The 26,564-nt window shown below is 46.5% G+C and overlaps 1 protein-coding gene across 2 annotated transcripts in view; it reads left to right on the top strand.

The window, feature by feature from the left end:
• Window positions 1-26,198, top strand: part of ABCA4 (ATP binding cassette subfamily A member 4) — a 139,570-nt gene extending 113,372 nt beyond the window's left edge. Inside the window, exons 37-51 of one of the 2 annotated variants that reach the window (XM_030936738.1) lie at window positions 2,422-2,537; window positions 3,576-3,723; window positions 6,855-6,978; window positions 7,317-7,446; window positions 9,341-9,461; window positions 9,916-9,978; window positions 10,468-10,574; window positions 13,285-13,426; window positions 17,036-17,170; window positions 17,925-18,028; window positions 18,120-18,212; window positions 20,898-21,147; window positions 22,813-22,899; window positions 24,945-25,019; window positions 25,784-26,198. In XM_030936738.1, the coding sequence (XP_030792598.1) occupies window positions 2,422-2,537; window positions 3,576-3,723; window positions 6,855-6,978; window positions 7,317-7,446; window positions 9,341-9,461; window positions 9,916-9,978; window positions 10,468-10,574; window positions 13,285-13,426; window positions 17,036-17,170; window positions 17,925-18,028; window positions 18,120-18,212; window positions 20,898-21,147; window positions 22,813-22,899; window positions 24,945-24,977 (1,653 nt within the window). In that variant the 3' untranslated portion in view covers window positions 24,978-25,019; window positions 25,784-26,198. The remainder of the gene's footprint in view (window positions 1-2,421; window positions 2,538-3,575; window positions 3,724-6,854; window positions 6,979-7,316; window positions 7,447-9,340; window positions 9,462-9,915; window positions 9,979-10,467; window positions 10,575-13,284; window positions 13,427-17,035; window positions 17,171-17,924; window positions 18,029-18,119; window positions 18,213-20,897; window positions 21,148-22,812; window positions 22,900-24,944; window positions 25,020-25,783) is intronic. The other variant, XM_010385128.2, reaches the window with a different exon arrangement.
• The last annotated feature ends 366 nt before the right edge of the window (window positions 26,199-26,564 follow it).

Below are 26,564 nucleotides of genomic sequence, written 5' to 3'. Positions count from 1 at the left end.
CTCTGTGATCTATCATTTTGGAACTTAGTACCACCATTAGCCAGTGGCAAAAAAGTTGAATGAAGGAACAAACAATTATTGCTTATGTCATTCACTTAGCACATATATGATGTTTTAAATTCTTGTATGTGTCGTCTATTTTTCTTTACCTTAAAATTTTGAAACAGTTACAGACTTACGGAAAAGTCACGAGTACAGTTCAAACCTTTTTTTTCTGAGTCATTTGAAAGTAACTTCTCAAGAAGATGCCCCTTCTCCTTTGTTTCTCTCTTCCTGTCTCTCTCTCGCGCACCCCTCAGCACCTCCGATGTGTACTTCCTAGAAATGAGGACACACCCCATACAACCACAACACAAACTGTCAACATGAGGAAACCAGCTCTGATGTGTCACCACCACCTAATCCTCACACCCCACTCCTTTTTCGCCCATTGTCCCAGTGATGTCTTTCAGAGAAAAGGATCTAGCTCAGAATCATGCGTGGCATTTGATTGTGCTGTTTCTTTAGTCTTGTTCAGCCTGGAAGAGTTCCACAGTCTTGCATTAACACGCATGGTCTTGACGCTGTTGAGGATTGCAGGCTGGTTATTTTGCAGAATGTCCCTTGGTCTGAGCTTGTCTGAGGTTTCCTCTTGCCCGGGTTGAGGGTGTGCTTCTTGGCAGCAGTACCACTGAGCAGATGCTATGTTCTCACTGCATCCTATCAGGTAGCTTCTGATTTCCATTTGTTCTGTTACTGATGATGTGCAATTCACTCACTTTAAGAAGGTGTCTGCTGAGCTTCTTCACTGTAAAACTACTCTTTTCCCCTCTATAATAAATACAAATTTCCGGTAGAGGCACTTCAAAGATATATAAATATCCTATTCATTATACAACTTTCCATTTATTCATCCATGTATTTATCTCTGTATGCAGTCATGGTTCCTGTGTTAATCAATGGACTATGATCTGAGACTATCATTATTTATTTTGATATTCACATTATCCCCAGTGTGGTCATTGGGGGCCCCTTGAAGCTGGCTTCTGTATCATCTTGACTCAGGTCCTCATTCCCCTAGAGCTCCTCCGTGCTCAATGGCACAGCAAGATATTCCAGGCTCATCCTTCCATTATCCCCACCCCTACCCTCTCCCCGAGAAGCCCTGGTTCCTGCCAGTGGGAAGTGGCCCTCAGAAACCAAGATCTGTGTGCTAGATATATTCATTGCCTCTGGAGCACCATTGGTCCCAGGTCTTCTCAGTGATAGAACTAGGGAAGGTATGGATGTACACACACAGGTATGCACACACCTCCCAGGCCTTCTCAGTGATAGAACTAGGGAAGGTATGGATGTACACACACAGGTATGCACACACCTCCCAGGCCTTCTCAGTGATAGAACTAGGGAAGATATGGATGTACACACACAGGTATGCACACACCTCCCAGGCCTTCTCAGTGATAGAACTAGGGAAGATATGGATGTACACACACAGGTATGCACACACCTCCCAGGCCTTCTCAGTGATAGAACTAGGGAAGGTATGGATGTACACACACAGGTATGCATACACCTCTATCTGTAGTTCTCTACCTACCTACACATTGAACACTATGAGCTCACCAAAACCAACTCCACAGGGCTTGTTCTAGTTTTTTATCTTTCCACATCTGTAACTCCCTTCAACAGTGAGACACTGGCTTCTCTTACTCCCAACTCATTTATCTACTGGAGCTATACACCTGAACATCAACAGTGCTCAACTCTGCCACCATCCCTTCCCAATGTGGATGCCATCCTCTCCCTGCTCCAGCTGCCTCTGCTGTGTGCAGGTCCTCCTCATTCTGCTCTGGCTCTGATACCCTGCACCAGATCAGCCTCCTATAAGAATATCTTTCTCATCCCATTGAGGCCCCCACACCCTACACCAGGTTGCCTTCTGAGGAAGCCCTTTTCTGGTTCTTGCCCTGCTCCTGACCACTGTGGCTCCTCCCCTAACCCCACTGTTGCTGTCCCCTTTCTGTGCCCAGTGTAATGGCTGTAGGACTAAATTGTTTTAAAAGGGTATCATTATTTATTTGAGTTTTGTGAAGCCAAGAACTAGGCTTTAAGTTTTTCTGAATTCTGAAGACATGCTTAGAAGAATCAATAAAACTTTGTGACCAATTAGGGAGCGAGAGACCAGGCAGAATTTTGTAATTGATCCTTTCAAAAGATACACACTGAAGGTTCCCTTGGCAGGGAGGTAGGGCGCAGGCTGGGAGAGGAGGACTAGTGACAGCTTAACATATGTTTGCCAACCAAGAACTGTTTAACAAGCAAGTCGAATGAGAATCCCAGACCCTACGAACTGGAGAAGCCTGGCCCCACCCCTCATTTTGCAGAGCTGGAAGCAGGTCTGAGAGGTTAAGTGACTTGCTCTCCTCTTCTCTTTCTGAGATGAATTATTCCGTGAGTGCTGGGCTGGTCGTGGGCATCTTCATCGGGTTTCAGAAGAAAGCCTACACTTCTCCAGAAAACCTTCCTGCCCTTGTGGCACTGCTCCTGTTGTATGGGTAAGCCGTTTGGGCCATTAGCTAATGCCTCTGAAGAGAAACCCGGTGGTGGGGGTGGGGGATCATCTCCTAACAGAAAACCTGGGCTGTCCTGTGGTGGTAGCACCCGCAAGTTTAGCTTCCAGCCCCAGGTAGGGTCTGAGGCTGATAACCAGGGATCTGTCTAGCTTCTGTTTCTGACTCCACCGACAGAGGTATCCCTGAGGCCTGGTCCGGTCAGCAACAATGAGAGAAGTCCCACATGGTCTGAATCTTCTACTCAAACTGAGGCCTTGACCAAAACCTGGGGGTCAGCCATTCCCCAGCTCCTCACCCAGCTCTGACTCTCACTCATCTGTGGCCAGTCTGTCCAGCTCAGCATCTCCATGTGAACTGGCCAAGAGTTACCGCACACAGTAGAAGACTCCGACCAAAAAGCTCCTCCTGAGTCAGGGACAGAGGATGACACAGGGGTTACATCAGCAGAGTTACAGGGCCCAGCATGCAACTTTCTTTCCCACATGTGTAACTTTGAATGAGTAATGCATCCATCTGGGCCTCAGTTTCCTCATCTGTAAAATGAAAATAGTGATCCTGGTCCTTCCTCTGTGGGCCAGTAGAGCCTTGCCAGAGCACTGGTCTCCACATATCTCTCTTGGAAATAAAGAATTTGGGAACCAACCTGACTGTAAGCTGTGAAGATGAGCTTGCTGGGACCCTCGGCTGGGCTTTGCTGACCCAGGCTAGAGTGGGAGGTATTGCAGGGTGGAGGACCCGCCTATGAGTTGTACAGGGCTTTGTAGTTTACAGAGTACATACACAGCTAGCAGCCCATTTGCTCCTCACAAAACCCCATGAAGTGGTCAGGGCAGGCATTATTATCTCCATTTAAAGTTGAGGCACAGAGACCAACAAATGGAGTATCTCTCTGGTCCCCTGGGACTCTGGCCAGTGCACACACATCACCTCAGGTGTAAGGGTAGTGCATTATATTTAGATGTATTGCAGATGGAATGGAAAGTAGAACTCCATTGCTCTGAGTTGTCTCATTTCACACAGATGGGCGGTCATTCCCATGATGTACCCAGCATCCTTCCTGTTTGATGTCCCTAGCACAGCCTATGTGGCTTTGTCTTGTGCTAATCTGTTCATCGGCATCAACAGCAGTGCTATTACCTTCATCCTGGAATTATTTGAGAATAACCGGGTGAGCATAACTTTGGCTTTTGTGTTTGATCAGTAGGATAGCAGAGTATGTGTTGGTCAAGCAGAGCCAGGGGCAAGCATCGTACATGTAGCAGCTGAATGCAGATGAATGCCACTTTCTTCCTCCCCACCCTTGACCCCCCTTCCTTCCTTCCTCCCTCCCTCCCTCCCTCCCTCCCATCCTTCCTTCCTCTTTCCTTCTTCTCCTCCCTCCTCCCTCCTTCCCCGCTCCTTCCTTCACTCTTCAGTTCTTCCTTCCTTCCTCCTTCCCTTCCTCTTTCCTTCTGCCCTCCTATTTTCCTTTCTTCCTCCCTCCATCCCTCCCTCCTTCCTTCCTTCCTTCCTTCTTCCTTCTTTCTTCCTATAAACTCCTTTTTCATTTCTGTACTCTGAGTGAAATTGTTTTCTGTGTTTATTCTGCAAGCAAAACTTTATTCTTGCAATAAACTTTAAGCTTTGCTTACTCTTTCAGAAAGGTTTCCTTAGGGACTTTGGGTGTTGGGTTTTACACACACACACAATACATTTGGGTGATTTCAAAATCTAAAAAGAATAAAAAGGCAAACAATAAAAAAAAATCTCCTTCCTACCCCTGTTTCCCACTCACCCAGTTCCCTTCTCCAGAGGCAGACTCTTATTTGAGTTTCCTGTGTGCTCTGGAGACATATCAGCAAATCCCCATACGTTCTTTCTCCCACTTTCTTATGGAATTGTAACACTCTGACATATACTATTCCTTGGGCAAGTTAATCTTGAGGAAGAGATTGGGGGTTCTCCATGCTGAATGCCTCACTTGTATGAGCTGCCAAGCCTAGTTGTCCCTTCCATCTGACCTCCCCCTGTCCAGAGACAGATGGCCAAACTGAACCATAAAAAGAGGCAGGAAAAAAGCAGGCAGTCGCTGCAGGGCTGTCTTTACACTCCACACTCCCAATCCCCACTGCTGTGTCTGAGTCCTGGCTGTGGCTGTCCTTGGAACATTTACCTCCCCACGTGTCTGTGTCCCCAGGCGCCTCAACCTTTCCTCTCCTCATTAGCTCTTCCCAGTTCAGAGGGTGGGACCAGCCAGCACATCTGCACTGCTGCCCTGCAGCGCCCACCTCCACCCACCTCTGGGCCCCGCTGGGGAACACAGGACAAATCTGTGCGGAGTCTCCACCGTAAACCCCCCAGACCCATGGCCCCTGAGACTGACTCTTTCCAGATCTTGTTAGGGTTTCTGTGGCCGCTAGGCAAGTAATGAAGCCTCATCTGTCCTATGAATGATAAGAAATTCAGCATGTCGGAGTCAGACTCCGGAAAGCCGGGGGATAAGAACACAACCCCAGCAGATGGCCAGAGCCCCCAGGTGATTGAAAACGCTGCTTTGCGGAGCCGTGTTTGTCACAGCCCACTAAGTCTTAAGAGAGTGTTCCTTCAGAATAATTAAATAGCAGCTTAAAGCAACTTAGAACATTTTCCCCTCTGCGGCTGCACCCATTTAGCCAACATTTGCTAAGCACCCGCCTCCAAAAAGCTGGTATTTTCATGTAAATTATCAGATACAAAGCTGCTGCGGAAACCCCCAGTATCCCACAGGAGGCTCCCCAGCTCCCAGCAGCTGCCGCCCCTGCACAGTCAGGAGGTCCTTACTAGCTGAACACCATGTGCTGGGTGTGCTGATATAAACAAGCATGGCCCACTCGTCCTGCCCTCCAGAGGCTCCCGTTCCAGTCCGGAAAGGACCTGCCCACCAAGTTTGCAGCTGATATAAGCCACAGTAATGATCCTCCATAATACAGTGTGTGACAGAGCATCAGAGGAGCGAGGCGGATAACACGCTGCAGGCCAGAGGCAGTGGGAAGAGCCAGGCTGCAGGGGCTGGGGGAGCCACGGTGGAGGAAGTCCAATTTCAGCCTGTAGATTTCCATTAGCCCATTTAATAAATAATGAAGTGCCTACTCAGAGCTAATCATTGTGCAGGTATTTAGGAAGAACACAAAAATAATTAGGACTCAATGCCCACCCTCCAGGGGCCCACTGACTAGTAGAGAAAGTAGGCAGATTTTTAAAAAATTAATCATGGGAATGTGATAAGTGGTGGGAGAGAGGAATGGATACTTTCTCATGGGAATCTGGGAAGGCTTATAGGAGAAGGCAGTCTCTGAGCCAGCTATCTAAAGAACAGGAATCTTTCAGAAAGCAGAAGAAAAAAGAACATTCTTTCCTGCTTGGAGCAATAGGTAACAGCCTGCACATGCCCTGGCCTAGAGGCCAAAGAGCAGTGATTCCAGAAAGAGTGGGCAGACAGGGCGTAGGCAGGGAAGGATGAGGTAATGTGGGCACAGGTGTGGAAGCTGGAGAGAGAGGAGGTTGTGGGACAGGGATGAGCCAGATGGAATGGACAGCAGTGGCCCAGCCAGGAGCTATGCTGTCCTTGTACCCCTCAGTGTCCCTTCTATTTTCTTAGGGGAGGCTCTGCCCAACGTGCCAAGTCTGACCACTTGAAAACAGACCCCAGAGAGAGAGTCTCCAGCCCTCCTCTCCCTAGACAATGGTAGTTGCCCCATGAGGGGCTGAAAAGCAGAACTGGAGATGGCTCAGGGCCTGCTGTCCCCCTGCAGCTGTTGTTAACAAACGCCTTGGAGGGCTCCTGTTGTTTCAAAGTGAGTCTGCAGGGAGAGCTCCCTAAGTGGACAGCAGGAGGGCTGCAGCTTCTCTGCACATTCCTGCTGTCACCCCCAGAGTCATCTAGGGGAGGGGTAAGGACAGTAATGCAGGTTCCTCACAGTTAGCTTCGGTGCCCACATGGTACTGAGCATAGTAAATGTTTAGAAGATGCTGCCTGGCTAGACGAAGGGGCAGCTCCTGCCCACTAGAAACTTGCAGGGAGCCTTAGTCCTTGACTGGTCATTTAATTGATTAGTTCCTTGGCCTGGCCTGAGGCACTGCTTATAAGTACTTCATGACCTCCACAGCAAACCCATTATGCTCTGCTGGACAAATCCCTCCAGTGGCCAGTCTGGCTGCAAGGACTCTCCATCTGCAGGCCTTCCCCTGTGCTGTCCTGTGAGAGCATCTGGGCCCCACCTGCTGAAGAGAGGGGTGGGTGGGCTTTGCCCCATTTCCAACAGTCCTAATTCTCTGTTTCAGACGCTGCTCAGGTTCAACGCCGTGCTGAGGAAGCTGCTCATTATCTTCCCCCACTTCTGCCTGGGCCGGGGCCTCATTGACCTTGCACTGAGCCAGGCTGTGACAGATGTCTATGCCCGGTTTGGTGGGTGGTAGCCAAGGCCTGTGGAGCATGGGCCCTGGGTCCAAAGCTGGGTGGGCTACCGGCGGGGGGGAGGCTTCTATATCAGACTGTGGGAGGGGCTGGTGCTAGGAGGGGACCTTGTTGGGCTGGAAGAGTCCTGCCAGCTAGAGGGGATTAGGGTGCCTCTGTTTCCATGGCTAGGGAGCCACAGGAGGGATGGAGGGCAGCCCAGATGAGGCAGGTGTTTGGCTCTTGCTCAGTTCCCACACAAGGCCTGGTCTAGTGGGCTGTGTGCAGTGGCCAGGTCTGTGGGGTGAGCCAGGGCGGCTGAAGCAGACTCAATTCCTGTCGATGCCCAGGTGAGGAGCACTCTGCAAATCCATTCCATTGGGACCTGATTGGGAAGAACCTGTTTGCCATGGTGGTGGAAGGAGTGGTGTACTTCCTCCTGACTCTCCTGGTCCAGCGCCACTTCTTCCTTTCCCAATGGTATGTCCATGCCACACCCTGGGGTCAGTGGGCAGCTCAGGCCATCCGGGACTGGACCTTACACCCACACGGTTATCTCTTTCCTTAGGAGCCCCACTCCACGATGTATTTTTTATATTCTGAAAGCCTGGCTTTTCTCCAATAATACAAGTAGGGAATCGGGTTAAAATGGCACATTCAAATATGTGAAGAGCATCCTCTTTAAAATATTTAAAATGCAGTGCTATTAATTTCAATTGCTGATATTTAATCCTTCTCATTTAATTACCAAATGTGTATTTTGATTAGATGATAGTATTGCAAATAACAATGGTTACGGGATATCCAAAGTACTAGGAAATAGACTAATGTATTTATGAGAGAACGGACATAGCAGGCCCCTTTGCTAATTAGAGATTTGGGAGCATGGGAGTAACATGGGAACCATGTGGAGGGGTGCAGGCAGTGATCATGCCCTCCCACCCCTGGAGGAAGGTGGGTAGCCGCCAACCCTGACTCTTGACCAGGGCTTCTCAAATGCCAGGTTAGCTGGCAATTGCCATTCTTCCACAGGCTCTTCCTGAAGCTGGTGGGCCCCTGCCTCACTCCCCTCTGCAATCCTGGCCTACCTTTATTGTCCTCACCCAGGGGCCTGAATTGCCAAGCAGCAGCCCTTCCTAGCAAGCTTTCCCCGATAGTGTTTTGTTTCTTAACTTTTCCTCCTCTCGGGCTAAGTGTGGTCACCTGTAAATAGATTCCAAGGACTTGGTTTTATGTTTTGATCCACAGGGAATTGGCTTATTGGAAATGAATCTGCCTCCCTACTCACAGGACTGTGAGAGGTGAATGAGATCACAGGTGTCAACACATTCTGATGAAACAGGATACACAAGCAGTTCTAGTTATGGGAGACAGTGTCAGGAATTGTTGTCCTTGGCACCCTCAGCCCTTGCAGACCCTCTCTGCAGCCTTGGCCACACCTTTTAGAGGCCTTTGTGTGGGAGAGAGCGGGTCAGGAGGTTGACTACCCAAATTGACTCATTAGCTTCAAACTCTGATGTCAACATATTTGAATGAGTCCTGCCTGCTTTAGGACCTAAAGAGGACCAGAGAAGTACACCATAGTCCCTGGCTTCCAGAAGGTCAGGGAGAGTTTCAAAGAAGAGGCTATGTCTTTAAGGATGGGGAAGATTCCATTTGGTGGGGCAGGAGGAGGAGGACATTGAGGGACTGGAAACACATGCGGAGGCTGGGAGACGGGAATGACCAATAGGACTGGGACAAGGGGGAGATGCCAATTGCAGACAGAGGACTTAGTGCAAGAGGTAAGTGAGAAGGGTAGGTGGGGCTGGATTGCAGGGCTGTAACTACAGCTGCAGAGGGAGGGCTTTAATCTCCAGCTGATGGAGAACCACAGAAGGTTTTGAGGCATGAGGTGGCCTGATGACAACTCTGTTTTGGAGAGGTGGAGTTGGCAGGGCAGACTGGAGGAAGTGGAAGGCTTAGAGGTTAGTAACTACCCCTTACTGAGTGCTTGCTGTAGAGGAAGGGTTTTAGTCCTGACGGTGCTCCCAGACCCTGAGTCTTTACTCTGTGCCAGGTACTATGCTGAGTTCATCTTCAGCACAATCCTGTGAGACAGGTATTGTTAACCCCCTCCTCATCACATGGTTGAAGGAGGCAAGGTTCAGAGGTCCAATGCCCAAGATCACACATGAGGGGGACAGGACTGGAACCCAAGGCTGACTCTGGACATGAGCACTTGACCTCTCTACCTAATGCCTAATGTCTCTCCTGCTGGGAGCCCTTTTTAGAATTTAGCAAAAGCAAGGAAATGAAAGAGAGGTCCAATGGAAAGGACAGTGCCAAGGATACTGTACAGCCAGCCCAATCCTGACCCCTTTTCCTCATCTAGGATTGCTGAGCCCACTAAGGGGCCCATTGTTGATGAAGATGATGATGTGGCTGAAGAAAGACAAAGAATTATTACCAGTGGAAATAAAACTGACATCTTAAGGCTACATGAACTAACCAAGGTAAGGGAATGGGTATGAGTTTGGAGGTGCTGGTTAGATCCACAGTTGGCATGATGTTGCTGTTTTCCTTCTATAGATCAATTAATATGCTTATGCAAGCAATTTGGTTTCCTAATTTTTATGTGGGGTCATCATCTCTGTGTTATAACTTGTCTTCCAAGAACATCTAATTCCAATGTGTGTTCCCTGCTATTCATCTCAGGCACTGACACAGGGCCTCAGCGAGAATCACTCCAGCTGAGCATCACTCGTTTTTCTGTGTTCCGTTTCTACAGAGCATGGGTCAGCTTCGAGATGTCTCAGTACTCACCGCACCTCTGTGCCTGCCCATGTCAATATGTAACCTCTTAGTGCTGGTAGTTTTCTCCTAAACCATCTTTGCTCTTTGTTCCCTCTTCCCCTCCTTGCTCTAAACCTGTCTCAGTTCTAAGTCTGGTTTCTTCGTATCTTGCAGATTTATCCAGGCACCTCCAGCCCGGCAGTGGACAGGCTGTGTGTCGGAGTTCGCCCTGGAGAGGTGGGTACTCTGCAGACCACGAGTGAAAGGCTTCCCAACATCAGCTCTTGTGCCTGCCTCTCCTCCCCATAAGGCAGAGATATTCAATAGGAACATAATGCCATAATGCAAGTCACATATATAATTTTAAATCTTCCACTAGCCACATGAGAAAAGTAAAAGGAAGATAGGTAAAATTAATTTTACCAGTATTTTTTATTTTACTCAATATATCCAAAATATTATCATTTCAACATGTAATTAATAGAAAACCTTATTAATGAGATATTTGACAAGTTTTTGTTGTTTTTAAGTCTTTGAATCTTTACACTCAGGGCCCATGTCAATTGGGACTTAGATGTGTTTCAAGTGCTCAGTAGCACGTGGCTCATGGCCTCTGATGCAGCCCAGATCTAAAATGCCTCCCCCAGCTCACACACTTACCCTAGGGTCTGACATTTTAGACCTTCTTGGTCTCTAGGGCCAGGCTAGCTCTGTGTTTTCTCCTAGTGCTTTGGCCTCCTGGGAGTGAATGGTGCTGGCAAAACAACCACATTCAAGATGATTACTGGGGACACCACAGTGACCTCAGGGGATGCCACTGTAGCAGGCAAAAGGTGAGTGTCCTGCTCCTCCTGTCTCAGGGAGTCTCTCACAGGTCCTGGGCATTGTCCCTCTCCCAGAATAGGAAGGGTGATCATCAGACCCTATACTAGGGTGGCTCTGAGGCCCTGAAAGATGTGTACAGAGCAGGAGGCCTCCCAGAGAGCATGGCCCAAAAAGCCCAACAAATTGACCCACTGGAAAATTGAACTGAATTGTGATGGTTAAGAGATTCCTCTGTTGGGATGGATTCTTGGAAAGACCAAGGAAGCACTAAGTGTGTGGTTCTTAATCCCTTAGAGGTCATGGAACCTTTTAAGCATCCAATGAACATTTGTAGCCTATTCCTATAAAAATGCACCATTGCTTCCCATTACCTCCCTCCACACATTTTTGCAAAAAGTTTCAGGGAATTTACTGAGTCCCAGGTCACATTTATGATCCTGCAGGAGCTCTTGGATCCCAGGTTAAGAACCCCTGTGATAGGCCGGGCGCGGTGGCTCAAGCCTGTAATCCCAGCACTTTGGGAGGCCGAGACGGGCGGATCACGAGGTCAGGAGATCGAGACCATCCTGGCTAATACGCTGAAACCCCGTCTCTACTAAAAAATACAAAAAAACTAGCCGGGCGACGAGGCGGGCGCCTGTAGTCCCAGCTACTCGGGAGGCTGAGACAGGAGAATGGCGTGAACCCGGGAGGCGGAGCTTGCAGTGAGCTGAGAGCCGGCCACAGCACTCCAGCCTGGGCGGCAGAGCAAGACTCCGTCTCAAAAAAAAAAAAAAAAAAAAAAAAAAAAAAAAAAAAAAGAACCCCTGTGATGAAGCATCCTTCCTCTGGGTTGAGTTTCTAGATAGAGGCTCATTCATGCACCCTTGCGGTAGCTTAACCTGCATTGGCTATTTGTAGGCTGATACTTGGCTTTGCCAGACCAAGGAGCATACAGGGAAAACTGGCATGTGTCCTTGGATTCTGGAGGGTGACTGCTGGTCTCTGTAATAAAATGTGTTTAAAGAGACTGGCCCCCTATGGGCAGGACAGAGAGGGTGAGCTCTCTCTTGTTTGCCTCTTTCCTGGCTGCAGGAAAAGCTTGAACAGTAAAACTTCAGCACACACGGTAGAGGTGCCCAGAGGAAGCCTCTGCCCTGGTTTATAAGTGGAGTTATGTGCTGCTGACATCTGTCCAGCATCTGCTTGACTGGGGCCTCTTTCTCTCCCCTGAAAGCTATCCTTAGCATGGCCCAATGCCCAGTGGGCAGGAGGAGTCCTGAGCATGCTTCACTGGCTCAGATAGGATGAATCTGGTTCTTTGGCCTCTACAGCCAGCCCTACTGGGTTTACAGAAAAGGGACAGGCAGGGGTGAAGCCAGGTCATGGCTGAGTCTATCTCAACAGATCCAGCTTCACCTGCAAGTGACCATGCAGGTGACTTCCTGATGGTGACAAAAGGAGTCATGGCAGGGTGGAGGAGGGGAAAGATATCATAGAATTTTCCATGGGCACATTTATGAGACATAAAGTTGCAACTGTGTCCAAGTAAGGCACAGTCTGACTTCCAGAAGGTAAAACTGAGCTGGACGCTAGAAAGAAACTATAGGTTTAAGACACAGAATTGGGATTATCTGGTAGGGTAGCGCCTGCTAATTTGGAGACGTACCCTACTTGTTTCCCTAAGTAGTTTTATTTGGCTCAACCCATACCTTTGGAGGCTTTTGTCATTGTAGGGGAACTGCAGTAGTCTCTCTCTGTACTAGCCTGTATCATCCATCCTTTATTCATAGACCCTAAGCTTTAAGAAGAAAAGGATGAGATTAGACTAAAAGTCTATGTATAGCTTATTTTCCATCATGAGGCAATATATTTTTTTGGTGAGGGTGAATATTTTAGCCAAAGGGAGTTGGTGGAACCCAACTCACTCTACCCCTTCTCCCTGCAGGCCTCTGGCTGAGGGTAGTTATCTGACTGGCTCCTCTTGCATTGCTATCTTTGCCAATAAATACAGATAGAGAAGTTTACTTCCAACGGGACGGATCCATCTTTTCTAGTTACTTCCCAAATGTCTGAAAAGTATTGAAAAATCATGAATCATTTTCTTAAACCTGATCTTCCCTCTGTTTTGTTTTGTTTTTTGTTTGTTTGTTTGTTTGTTTTTGAGACGGAGTCTTGCTCTGTCGCCCAGGCTGGAGTGCAGTGGCCGGATCTCAGCTCACTGCAAGCTCCGCCTCCCAGGTTTACGCCATTCTCCTGCCTCAGCCTCCGAGTAGCTGGGACTACAGGCGCCGCCACCTCGCCCGGCTAGTTTTTGCATTTTTAGTAGAGATGGGGTTTCACCGTGGTAGCCAGGATGGTCTCGATCCGCTGACCTTGTGATCCGCCCGTCTCGGCCTCCCAAAGTGCTGGGATTACAGGCTTGAGCCACCGCGCCCGGCCTTCCCTCTGTTTTTAAACTCACATGTGAGGTGATCTGATCCAAAATGAAAGCTGACTTATGGCATAACCGGGATTCAATTAATCCTAGACATGCAAACACGGAAGAATCTGACAGGATTCAGTTTCTGACCGAAGGGCCCCTGTTTTGATTCCCAAATATCGCATGCAGTTCTGAAACCAAAGAGAAGAGAAGCAGCAGCTTCCTTTTCCCATTGGCAGAAGCTTCTCCAGCCATAGCTCTATGGTCATCCTTCCACCTCCTTGAAGGACACTCACTAATTGCTTTTTTTCTTGCAGTATTTTAACGAATATTTCCGAAGTCCATCAAAATATGGGCTACTGTCCTCAGTTTGATGCAATTGATGAGCTGCTCACAGGACGAGAACATCTTTACCTTTATGCCCGGCTTCGAGGTGTACCAGCAGAGGAAATCGAAAAGGTAAAAAATGGTTTGTTATGGCCACATAGGAATCTGGTTAATTACAAGCCTGTTTCATGAGAGTGCATTCTCTTGGAGATAAGAAACTGAAGCATGCTATTCATTAACAAATGTTTACTATGTGTCTACTGTGTGCCAAGTACTATTCTAGAAACCAGGGGTATAGCAGTGAACAAGACAGACAAAAAAAATCCCCACTCTCATATCTAACACAATGATGTATGCATGTATCCTTTGACTCAGCAATCACACTTCTAAGAGTTTATCCTGAAGATATATCTCCCATAGTACAAAATGAATATGTACAAGGTGATCTGTTGCATTTGTAATTGCAAAATGCTGGAAGTTACCTAAATATTTAGTCATTGTAGATTGGCTGAATAATTTATGGTACAGGCACACAATAAAGTCTTATGCAACTATAAAAAAGAAAAAGAAAAATCTCAATGAACTGATATGGAGATATTTCCAGTAAATACTGTTAAATGAACAAAAGCAAAGTGGAAAACGGAACATAGAGCATGCTACTTTTTATGTAAGAAAGAAGGAAAAACAAGAAAGCAAACGTATGTCTGCTTACCTTTGCAGATAGAACGTAGAAAGGATAAACCAGAAAACAATGAATTTGGTGATCAACAAGAGGAAAATGGGAAGAAAGAAAAATGGGAAGGAATAGTACTTCTGGGGATATATTTTTGTATAGTTTTAACTTTTGGAAGCATGTCAATGTTCCACATATGTTTTTAAAAATTAGTAAGAATGCGAAGTAGGCAAAAATGAAAACAAAAAGAAAACCTAACACTGACAGCAAACTAAATAAAGTAACCCAATTTTATTTCAAATAAATATCATAATCCTGCAAAAGGGAGATAGAGCTAATACAAACAACTGATGAACACAGTGTTTGACTCTATATCCTCATTCTTGGGCAGGGTGGAGTTGGGGAGAAGAACTACAAATAATTTCTGAGTTCTTTTTAGTTTGTATTTTATAGTGGTATAGGCAAAGTGATTCTGAAAATGTGAGATGTGTTACAGGATTAAGTAAATTAATAAATGTTTTGATGTTATTGGAACCCAGAATTCTCACTGTGGAAGAAGGGACTTACAAATATGGAAAAGGGAAAAGCAAGAAAGAACTGTGAGGTCATGGATTGGAACTGGAAATAGCACTGGGAATTCTGGAATATTTATATGCTTGTGTTTGTGGGTGCATGCAGGTGTGTTCATGTTTCATGCACACAGGTGTGTATATATACACATATCTTTGCCTGTGTATATCTGTCTTCTGAAAGGGTCAAGAAGCAAAAACACCCCAGCAGCCATGAGCACACTGAGTGCTCAGACTTTTGTCTTCATAACATTCCCCACTAAAAGTAAACCTGATTCCTTCAATAAATGATACATTCCAGGGCTGGAATGGCATAGGTATAAACTGAACCTGGAATATCTTATGCCAGAAAGTAAGGAAGTGCTTTAAAAAAATAAATAACAGGTTGGGCACGGTCGCTAACACCTGTAATCACAGCACTTTGGGAGGCCAAGGTGGGAAGATTACTTGAGCCCAGGAGTTCCAGATTAGCCTGTGCAATATAGGGAAACCCTGTCTCTACAAAAAATTAGCAAACAAATTAGCTGGGCCTGATGGTGCACACCTATAGTCCCAGCTACTCAGGTGGCTGTGGTGGGAGGAATGCTTGAGTCCTGGAAGTTGAGGTTGCAGTGAGCTGTGATCAAGCTGCTGCTCTCCAGCCTGGCAAACAGAGCAAGACTCTGTCTCTTAAAAAAATAATGATACTGTAATTTTAAAGAAATAAACGTATCTCTGTACAGATTGCTTATTGGTTACAAGGGAGAAACATAGTAATTTTGCAATGGAGAAATTAGATAGCACCTTAACTGGGTGATCAAAATTAACTTCTACAATGGAGAAATTAGACAACACCTTAACTGGGTGATCAAAATTAGCCTCTACAATGGAGAAATTAGACAGCACCTTAACTGGGTGATGAAAAATTAACCTCTACAATGGAGAAATTAGACAGCACCTTAACTGGGTGATCAAAATTAACCATGAGGGGCAGATGGACATCTCATGCCCAGAGATGTGATATCCTGTGAAGGACACAGTTTCACTTATGTAGAATCCACATTGGAGATATGTAACCTGAATCTTAACATAAGGAAACATCTGACAAGCTCCAAAGAAGGAATATTCCTTTTCTTTAAAAATAAAAAAGGAGACTGTATTCTTCAAAAATATGAGAGTCATAAAAGACAAGGAAAGAGCTATGGAAATATCTCTGATCGCAGGAGGCTAAATAGACACAATGACTGAATAACAGACAATAGGCTACATCTTGTGCAGAAGAGAAAAAAATGATAGAAAGATGTTATTGGACCAACTGACAAAACTGAACTCTGAACAGTAGATTAGGTAAATGTATCATAACATTAAGTTTATTGACATTGATAATGTACTGTGATTATGTAAAAGAAGATCCCTATTCTTAAGAAATATGCCCTGAAGTATTTAGGAATGAAGGGCTGCGATGAGTAACTTTCCCTCAAATGGGTCACAAAAAATTGTGTGTGTGAGAGAGAGAAGGGTTTATTAGTTAATAATTCTATGAACTATTTTTATTCTTACATGTTCGTGTGAGTTTGAAACTATTTCCAAATAAAAAGTTAAAAATGGAGCTTACATTCTAATGGGAGGGATAGACAATCTATAGATAAATAGGTAAAATATCCAGTGCATTAGAGAGTGAAAAGTCCTCAGAGAACAGTAATGCAGGGAGGAAGTGTTGGGGTAGGGTTTGCACTTTGAGGTAGGGTGACCCAGGGAGAGCCTGCAGAGGAGAGGACCTGAGTGAGGAACTAGAGGTGAGAGAGGCAGCCATGTGCACACCTAGGGAGGAACATTCCAGGCACAGGGGACTAATACAGAAGGCAGAAGCATGGTGAGCTTGTCGCCAGTGGCTTCCCTAGATCCCTTCCTGTGCATGTGCACACACACCTGGTGTCTCTGTCATCGTTCCCTCGCAGCACTGTCACGATCTGCCAGTATTCTGTTTATTTTGACTGTCACCTCCCTGCAGTCTGAGGACAGCGGCAATGGCTGTGTTCACATTGTTCTCCAGTGCCTGGTTCAGTACCCAGCGTATGGTCAGTGCTCCATATGTATGTGTCAGATGTACAAGGCTTTGGGTGTGACCCTCTTGAGGGGTGGGATCAACAGGTCTGGGACTCACCATCTTCTCAAACAGACCCTTCCTCCTCCACTCCTAGCCATGGTCCAGGACGCTGGGCGAGACCCACTGTCTTGCTGTTTGTAAGGCTGAAGGCCATTTCCCAGGGGGCTATACCCAACAGGTGCTGAGCTGACCGGGCCACCCTCGGATCCAAGACACAGAGTGAAGGAGCCCCTGTCTGGTGCCTGAAGCACATGCCAGAGGACAGGAGCCGACAGGAGCCAGCAGGAGCCTGTTTCAGCCTAGCTGGGGCTTTCATTCTAGAGGCATGAGATCTGCGAGCCCAAGGCTTTGAACTGGGGAGGTTTGGGGTGTTTGCTTGTATTCTCCAAATGGCATTTCTTTCTCTCCCCTAGGTTGCAAACTGGAGTATTAAGAGCCTGGGCCTGACTGTCTACGCCGACTGCCTGGCTGGCACGTACAGTGGGGGCAACAAGCGGAAACTCTCCACAGCCATCGCACTCATTGGCTGCCCGCCCCTGTTGCTGCTGGTAACTGCGGGCTTGGGCCGCCCCAAGGACTTAAACCAAGTGCTGCGTCTCTCGGGTTGGGGAAATAGGTTCTGGATCGACAGATTTAGAAACTGCAGCAATTCGGCTTTAGTCTGGACTGTTTCCTGTGTTGCTCATTTTGAGCACTCAGCCCGGTGTTTGGTTCACACAGTTCTGGAGAAAAACAAGTCATGGCACAGCCTTGACTTGGGACTGTGCACATCCTGCGTTCCCAGGATGTCTCCCGTGGGCCATGGGCTCACAGCCGGGAAGTTTAGCCGGTTCGGTGGTGTGTCGGTGTCTGGTCCCCAAACAGGAGCACTGAGCTGGGTCAAAGGCTCTTGAGCCCGGCCAGGCCTGAGGCCATGCCCACGCAGTCCAAGGATCATGAGGGCACAGGGCACAGGACATAGCAGGAACTAGGAAAGTGACCTGAGTGATCTCCCTGCCACCCGACAAATGTATTTGCAGGATTTTCTTTTTTTGAGGAGAATTCTGTCATTGCCTTAATCCACTTTAATCCCCTCGCGGGCTGAAATGGGCCCAGGGTGGACACTACGCTTCTTTATTCTTTGATACACCTCCTGCCCTCTGTACCCTACACGAGGGTACCCCTGTCTTGCTCAAGTGAGGGGAGTGACTGTGTGCGCCATCTGTCAGCTCATTCTCCTCAGGGGAGCCAGCCCAGGGGGAAGCAGTAATTGGAAGGGCCAGCTCCCAGCCTGTGCTCCCTAACATTCTCTCCACCCCCCAGGACGAGCCCACCACAGGGATGGACCCCCAGGCACGCCGCATGCTGTGGAATGTCATCATGAGCATCATCAGAGAAGGGAGGGCTGTGGTCCTCACATCCCACAGGCAAGAGATTCCCAGGGCTGGGGAAGGTGGGTGGGAGTCCTCTCCTGCTCACCTCCTCTCTCCTGTTCACCTCCTCTCTCCTGCCCCACAGCATGGAAGAATGTGAGGCGCTGTGTACCCGGCTGGCCATCATGGTAAAGGGCGCCTTTCGATGTATGGGCACCATTCAGCATCTCAAGTCCAAGTAAGCAGATGGCAGGGCGTGCCCCTTGTTGCCTCTGTGGATCCAACTGGATCCTGTGTTCTCCATTGACACTTGGAAGAGTCCTGCTGCCCCGTCATCCCCTGGGGCAGAGGCAGGTGGTGGCTGGGCCTCATTCTCCAGCAGCAGATGGAGAAGTCCATTATGCTGATAAGAAACTCCTCTATATTGGCCTAATTTCCTGTGGTCGAAGACTCGCCCAAGTCTCTGGATGGGGTGTCTGATCAGGACACATGCAGAGCCTGGCTGGGGTGAGGGAGGGCCACTACCACTGCCTCAGTATTCCACCACTTATCCCAACAGATCCAGGACCTGTGGCTTATTTAGTAAGAGTCCACTCCAATGTAGGAATGGTTAGGAGACCAACTGGCTTGAGGACCCATTTTTGTTTTTGTTTTTAGAATATTGTATGCTTTTGAGTTTGAAAAAAGACCATATGTTATACGACAAACCAACAATGCCAGTAATCTTGAGTAGGATTATCCTTACCCTGTACCCACACATTGTAAACTATTGTAGATAATTCCTTATTATTAAGAGTTTGCATGCCAAAGCTAACAGTTTAAGATTATCAGCACATTGCCATGCTCATTCACATTGATAAGCTTTATGATCTAGAAAAGAACAGAGTTACAATTACTCACTTATTTAACAAACACTTATTAAGAGCTCAGAATATAAGTCACTAAGCTGGTTGGTGGAGGAACAGCACATAACCCATCTTATCTATGCTGAGGTGCATAATCCTGATGCACCCACAGGAGGGTGTTGCACAGAAAATGTCATCCTTTCATATGTGTCAGAGCAGATAAATGACTGAGAGAAAGGTCTAATAGATTAGCTGCTTGTGGCAAGTGGACATTTGACCCATGATTTATTGAGCAACTACAGCTTGGACACTGCATAGATATCTATAGAAATAGCAGCATGTCAGGTCACCAGACCTGTGTCAGCAACTTCCTGTGTCCAGCTGCTGGAGAAAGGGAAGTTCTCCTATTCCTTTCCCTCTAACTCCTCAATATCTGCATGATAGAGGAGGTGAGAGAGGAGTGTTGCCTGCGTGGAGGGATGGCGAGTTTTCTGGAGCTGAAAGGTGAACAGCATATTACTGCAGAGGAGAACAGCCCTAGACCATGGAGGGAGCTTTGGAGTCAGTTATGACTGACACAGGATACCAAGGCATAGGGTACTGACACCCACTAGCCGTGCACACACTCTCTGGTGGACCATCCCTCATCCAAGTGAGGGTAACCAGCCATCTTGCTGAGGGAGGAAGAAAGTACCAATGGCCCAGGCCCTAGCAGCTCCATTTGCTTCGGGAAGCTTCCTCAGGGAAGTGCTGCCTTCCCAAGCCTTTGCTCCCACCTGGCCCATCAGCCCTCACCACCACTCAGTATACACTGGTCCATGTGTCTTTATGGGCGGTCTTGGGATCCCCATACTGGGCTAAAACTACCTTTGATGGCTGGGTGCAGTGGCTCACACCTGTAATCCCATCACTTTGGGAAGCTGAGGCCGGCGGATCACTTGAGGTCAGGAGTTCGAGACCAACCTGGCCAACATGCTGAAACCCTGTCTACTAAAAATACGAAAATTAGCTGGGCATGGCAGTGTGCACCTGTAATCCCACCTACTCGAGAAACTGAGGCACAAGAATTGCTTGAACCCAGGAGTTGGAGGTTGCAGTAAATCGAGATCACACCACTGCACTCCAGCCTGGGTGACAGGGCAAGACTCTGTCTCAAAAAATAAAATAGGCTGGGTGCGGTGGCTCATGCCTGTAATCCCAGCACTTTGGGAAGCCAAGGCAGGCGGATCACTTGAGGTCAGGAGTTTAAGACCAGCCTGGACAACATGGTGAAACTCTGTCTCTACTAAAAATACAAAAAAAAAAAAAAAAAAAAGCCGAGTGTCGTGGCGGGCGCCTGTAATCCCAGCTACTCAGGAGGCTGAGGCAGGAGAATCACTTGAACCCAGGAGGCGGAGGTTGCAGTGAGCCAAGATCACGCCGCTGTACTCCAACCTGGGCAACAGTGAGACTCTGTCTCAAATTAATTAATTAATTAATTAAAAAATAAAATAAAACTACCTTTGACTTCAGCAAGTACGATTGTCCCACATTACCATGCAGACATTTGACCTCTAAAAACTGGTATCAAATGATTTCTCCAGGGACTATCATGGTTTTTCTCTCCTAGTTTTCCTATGTACCCAGGTCTATGGTATGGGCCTTTAATCCCCAGTATTTCTTTTTTTGTTGTTCTTGTTTGGGTTTGTTTCTCGTTTTTCAGTTTTTGTTGAGACAGCATCTCACTCTGTCACCCAGGCTGAGCGCAGTGTCATGATCGTGGCTCACTGTAGCCTTGACCTCCTGTGCTCAAGTGATCCTCGTGCCTCAGCCTCCCAAGTAGCTGGGACCACAGGCATGTGCCACCATGCCCTGCTCATTTTTGTAGAGACAGGGTCTTACTTGTTGCCCAGGCTTATCTTACACTCCTGAGCTAAGTGATCCTCCTGCCTCTACCTCCCAAATTGCTGGAATTACAGGTGTGAGCCACCAAGCCGGGCTTAATCCCCAAAATTTCTGATGAGTCTACTCCTTATTTTGGGATTACCTTAGGCCCAACCACTAACAGAGGCCTGTCCTGCACTGTGTGCATCCCCTAGATTTGGAGATGGCTATATCGTCACAATGAAGATCAAATCCCCAAAGGACGACTTGCTTCCTGACCTGAACCCTGTGGAGCAGTTCTTCCAGGGGAACTTCCCAGGCAGTGTGCAGAGGGAGAGGCACTATAACATGCTCCAGTTCCAGGTCTCCTCCTCCTCCCTAGCGAGGATCTTCCAGCTCCTCCTCTCCCACAAGGACAGCCTGCTCATCGAGGAGTACTCAGTCACACAGACCACCCTGGACCAGGCAAGTTGGCCCCGGGGCACCAAGAGCTGAGCAAAGACTGGCCCAGAACATCCAATGTGGGTTGGAATTGCCATAAGAGGGAGGCATAATATTCCCGATTTTTAACAAACTCTTGCCCTCTCTTTATTGGGGTAAAAGGTGGTATATCAGAAATTGTTTTCTAACAATATTTTTTAGTCATCAGGAAACTTCATTGATTTTTTTTTTTTTTTTTTTTTTTTTTTTTTTTTTTTTTTTTGCTGGTTTCTGGTGGTGGTTTTTCTTTCAACTCAGCTTTATTGATATGTAATTAACATACGATGGAACACAGGCTCTTGCGAGGCCAAGGCAGGAGGATCACTTGAGCCCAGGAGTTTAAGACAGGCCCATGCAACAAAGTGAGATCTCATCTCTACAAAAAAAATCAGAAAATTAGCCAGGCATGGTGTTGCATGCCTGTGGTCCCAGCGACATGGGAGGTTGAGGCAGAAAGATTGCTGGAGCCCAGGAGGTCAAGGCTGCCATGAACTGTGTTCATACCATTGCACTCTAGTCTGGGTGACAGAGCAAGCTCCTATCTCTAAAAAGCAAAACAAAACAAAAACACCAATTTTAAATGTACAGTTTAGTGAGTTTTGATAAACGTGCATTCCGTGTGTAGTTTTTTAAGATGTAATCACATTTTTTATTGCGGTAAAATATAATAACATAAAATTGACCATGTCAACCATGTTTAAGTGCACAGTGCAGTGGTATTAAGTACATTTACATTGTTGTGCAACAATTACCACCATCCCCGATAGAACTCTTTCATCTTGCTTCAGTGAAAATCTGTGCCCATTAAACACTAACTCACCACTTACTGCCCCCCTCGCCCTTGGCAACTACTGTTCTACTTTCTGTCTCTAAGGCTCTGACTACTATAGATACCTCATATAAGTGGAATCATACAGTGTTTGTCCTTTTGTGTCTGGTTTACTATGTGAGGACTTAGCATAATATCCTCAAGGTTCATCCGTGTTATATCATATGCCAGAATTTCCTTCCTTTTCCAGGCTGAATAATATTCCTTTGTATGTATATGTGCTACATTTTGTTCATCCATCTATTCATTCATTGATGGATATTTGGGTTGTTTCTGGGTTTTGTGTTTTTATATATGTTTGTTTTAAAATAAACATCTTTAAAGAAAGTTAAGTAAAGCAAGGAAAATGGAAACAGGGAAGTCTCCATTTAACCCCTGAGGAGCTGGCTCATCCACATCTTCTCATCAGCATTAAGCAGGGGAAGGCACGAGCAGGAGTCTGGGCCACGTGCACACTCAACGAGGAGCCAAATAGGGATCAATGACTTTTTTTTTTCTTTTTTTAGTTAGAGGATTAGGATGCTGCTAGCTGAGAATCTGCCTTGCCTTGATTACCCCAATGTCTGGTGCCCAAGTCCCTTGAGTCCTCCAGTGGGAACTCCTGTGGCATCACTCGGGAGTCTAGTCTAAGAAGATAGCGCTGACCAGGGCACTGGTGGCCAGGCTTCCGTGGGTGGGCCAGCCTCCCCTGGGAAGGACACAAGCCATACCAGCTGGGCTGTATGTGAATTGTGGAAAATAGAGAGCAAAGTGGGTAGGTGGGTGTAGGGTGCTGTTTTCCTGGAAATATCGACCTAATCTTGCTCTTCTCTTACCTCCAGGTATTTGTAAATTTTGCTAAACAGCAGAATGAAATTCATGACCTCCCTTTGCACCCTCGAGCTGCTGGAGCCAGCCGACAAGCCCAGGTACCCCTGCTGCTTACGCAGTCCACAGCTTGAGGCAGCTCCTCGGCTCAGAGCCCAGCTGGTTCATTGGGCTTGGGTGGCTTCAAGGCCTCAGATATGCCTCCTACAGAGAGTCCCACCCACGCCATGGTCCCTACCAAGTCCCCACCACATCCTCATCACATCCTTGCTAAGTCCCTGCCACTGTCCCCCTGTTCTGTGCTGAAGAACTTTTCATTCAGTAGCTGTAGGGGTTCCTGTTGTAATCAGGAAACCATTTGGATAGTATGGGAGAGCATTTTTGAAAAGAACTTTCCCATGTTTTTGCTTACAGCAGAAAAGCTTGGATTTGGGGAATAAGGAGCAGAGAAGGTAATAGAGAATATTAGAATGTTTTGGCTGCTTGACATCTATGTCTGGACATGTGTTTGAGTTTCAGAGGAAGAGACTTAATTGGCATATCATTTCAGTGGCAGACACATTTGGTTAGATCAAGGAATAGCACCTGTTGTAGGAAGGGGGCTCTTAGTTCTTTACAAAAAATCAAGAAGATGGAGAAAGAAGCAATAGGAGGTATGTCTCCTGGCTTGTGACAACTCTTGGAATAGGTGCTTGCAGGTTCCTGCCCTGATACAGTGCCCATGTAAAGAGCACACCACCCAAGAAGGAGAGAGCTAGAGCAAGTACTAGAGGAGGCACAAGCATCCCAATGCTTTGGCTTAAGCCTGGGACTGTAGAGGGATGAATTAGCCGCTCTCTTCTGACTTACCTGGAGAGTAAATCAAATCAAATCAAATCAAGAAGCAAGGATGTGCAAAAGCCTTATTTCCCCATAAAGTTTTTATTCTGCCCAGTTTCCTGACTGCAAGAAAAACCAAATACAGCTAATTATTGAAACACTGCTGTCCAAAGCAGTGCTTGTGATGAATTTTTTCGCTTCCTCTTGACCAGCAGAGACCTAATGGCTACTTGGCAAAATTGACTCTGTCTTCCCACCCCTTACCTGCCAGAGGGTCCAGAAATGCCTAAGTAAAGGCTCCTTTAGATAGGGAAAGGTTGTTTTTACTGAGATCTTCCAGCCACTGATTCCCATTTATAGATCTGGTGATTGCTGTTGACATCAGTTGAAAATTATTTTTGAAAACCACTTGCAGTCATGAATCCTTTTTATAACTCTGTAATTCAGAATATATAATTGGGTAGCAAAATTGCTTCCCAGAATTACCCAGTGGTCTCCCCACCCCTTCCTGCATGTTCCCTCTTAAAGGACTAATCCCACATCACCTCTGGGCCAGGCAGAACATCAGGGGTGTTGATGATCTATGATCTACAACAGTTAATTCCAAACTTTTACCCCTTATTGGGTGAGATCATTTTTCTATTGTGTTTTTTACATTTTTGTTCACAAAGATTAGAAAACCTGCAACACACTTATTGGGATATTTTTATGATAATTTTCATCCAAAACCTAATTCTGACTTTACAACATACTATCTTTACAAAGGTTTGCGAAAATTCTTTCATATAGCATTGTATATGTCTGTCATGAAATAAATAGTAATTACATTATTGTTTACATTATACCACCTCAAAATAATTTCCTTTAAAGTACCCTTCAAACAAGAAAAAGGTAATTTCTCTCAAGAAGTTCTAGAGAGAATTTACAACTTGTTCCTAAGCAAATGCAAGAACTTCAGGAAGTTCATCCGGCTGTTGGCTTGACAACTCCAAATTGTGAGCCAGGACCACACGGATATTTATCTAGAAATCAGCATATTAGATTATCAAGAACACTTTTACTCTACAAAGGACTCCATCTTGGAAAACATGTTTTGGGATAAGGTCTTATGCAATCTTACACTCTGTTGTTAAAACTGGTGAGGGTCAAGATTTTAATAAATTAAGTAGGTGACAGATGATCGGACAACTTAGAAACATCCTAAATAGGTTAATAATTGTGTGACCATAGCATGTGCATTCCCAAATTAGGAACAACTCAGATCAATTTCTAATCCTTATTCTTACACTGTTCCAGTTCCCCCGTATAATTGGTATCTTTCTATTAGTTTCAGAAGTTTCTGAAGTACCCTCAGCCTTGATGGGGATCCTCGCACCACCTCAAATCCTGTTCTCAGCCCTAAGTACTGTATTAGTCATCCTCTTAAGGGGATATGTGATTTTAAATCAGATAACGGGATAAACCACATTTCGTCTAGACTGGTCAGGCCTTTGTCCAATCCCCTCCTCACCCACACTACCCCAACCCCACAGCGGGCATTGGTTCAGGAATTCAACCCACACTGTGTAGCTGGAGACAGTGTGTCTCCAGTTAAAAAGGTCACCTTGGTGTCCACTTCTCAAGGAACATGGACACCTTTGTTAATCAAAGCGCAAGCTTTGATCTGGAGCCTAATATCCTGCACTCCAGCTCTCATCTCTCCCCTCCCCCAGTCACATTTTCATGCTTCCCAGAGCCACCCCTACAGGAAGTGTTCAAGGGAATTCTGTACCTCAGGGCTGACCTAAATCAAGATTTCTTGGCTTTTAAGATAATGGTAACTTTCTTAAGCTAAAAAAAAGCCCCCAAAGACCCCATAAGAGCCCTTGGAAACAGCACCATGGATGTAGCTTCCCTCTAGGATGTAAGCATGTATGCACACATCTCATATGTGTGAGTCTTTGTAACAAATGCCTGGATCTTAGAACCAGGGTGACCTGATTCATAGATTTCATAGAGAAGGAGAGAAAGATGGCCCATAACCCAGGTGATCTGACGGAATCACAGTGCCCTCAGCTGAGTGCCCTTCAGAGACTGATTGACAACTGTTTAGTTTTGAAATCTAAAAGTAGTCACACCATCTCAGAAAACCAAGATGACGCGAGTCCATGTGATCTCATTCCACAGGACTGATCTTTCACACCGCTCGTTCCTGCAGCCAGAGGTGAACTCTGGGCAGCTGGAGGCGCAGGAGCCTGTGCCCATAGGGTCATTCAAATGGACTGGCCGCATAAATGACCCCACTGCAGCAGAAAACAAACACACGAGGAGTGTGCAGCGAATTCAGAAAGTGGCTCTTTCAGAAGGAAACCGAAACTGACTTGCTCACCCGGAACACTTGATGGTGAAACCAAACAAATACAAAATCCTTCTTCTCCAGACCACAGAGTTAGAAACCCCGCGCCATCCCACTAGCAGCTTTGGCCTTCATACTGCTCTCATTTCAAGCAGATCTGCTTTTCTCTGTGTTTGTCTGTGTGTCTGCGTGTGTGATTTTCATGGAAAAATAAAATGCAAATGCAGTCATCACAAACTGTCCTAATCCACAGTCTCCCTGGTGTACACCACCCAGTATAGTTTTAGACATTCTTTAGGTGGGTGCATAGCTCTTTGTCAGTCCCATGCACTTCTGTGAGTGTTACTGGCAAGATTCTGCAACACTAGGTTAGAAGTGAATGGACTAGTCTTAATGTTCCATGTCAAGTCTTTGTAGAGTTTGAAGAAAACACCCAACTAGTAATGCCTATAAACGTTATCCATTGTCAGCTGGGTATTACCGACTTTAAGTTTCATGTCTGTTTGCCCAACTTATTTGAGTGTTTACCTCACAGGTGTAATCAGAACAGCAGACAAAGAGGCATGGACAGGCGAGAGTTGGTCCTTGGTTGGACCTGAGATCTGACAGGAC

The sequence above is a fragment of the Rhinopithecus roxellana genome, chromosome 8 (assembly GCF_007565055.1).
Source record: "Rhinopithecus roxellana isolate Shanxi Qingling chromosome 8, ASM756505v1, whole genome shotgun sequence".
NCBI lineage: Eukaryota > Metazoa > Chordata > Mammalia > Primates > Cercopithecidae > Rhinopithecus > Rhinopithecus roxellana.
This window is presented reverse-complemented; position numbering and strand designations above follow the sequence as displayed.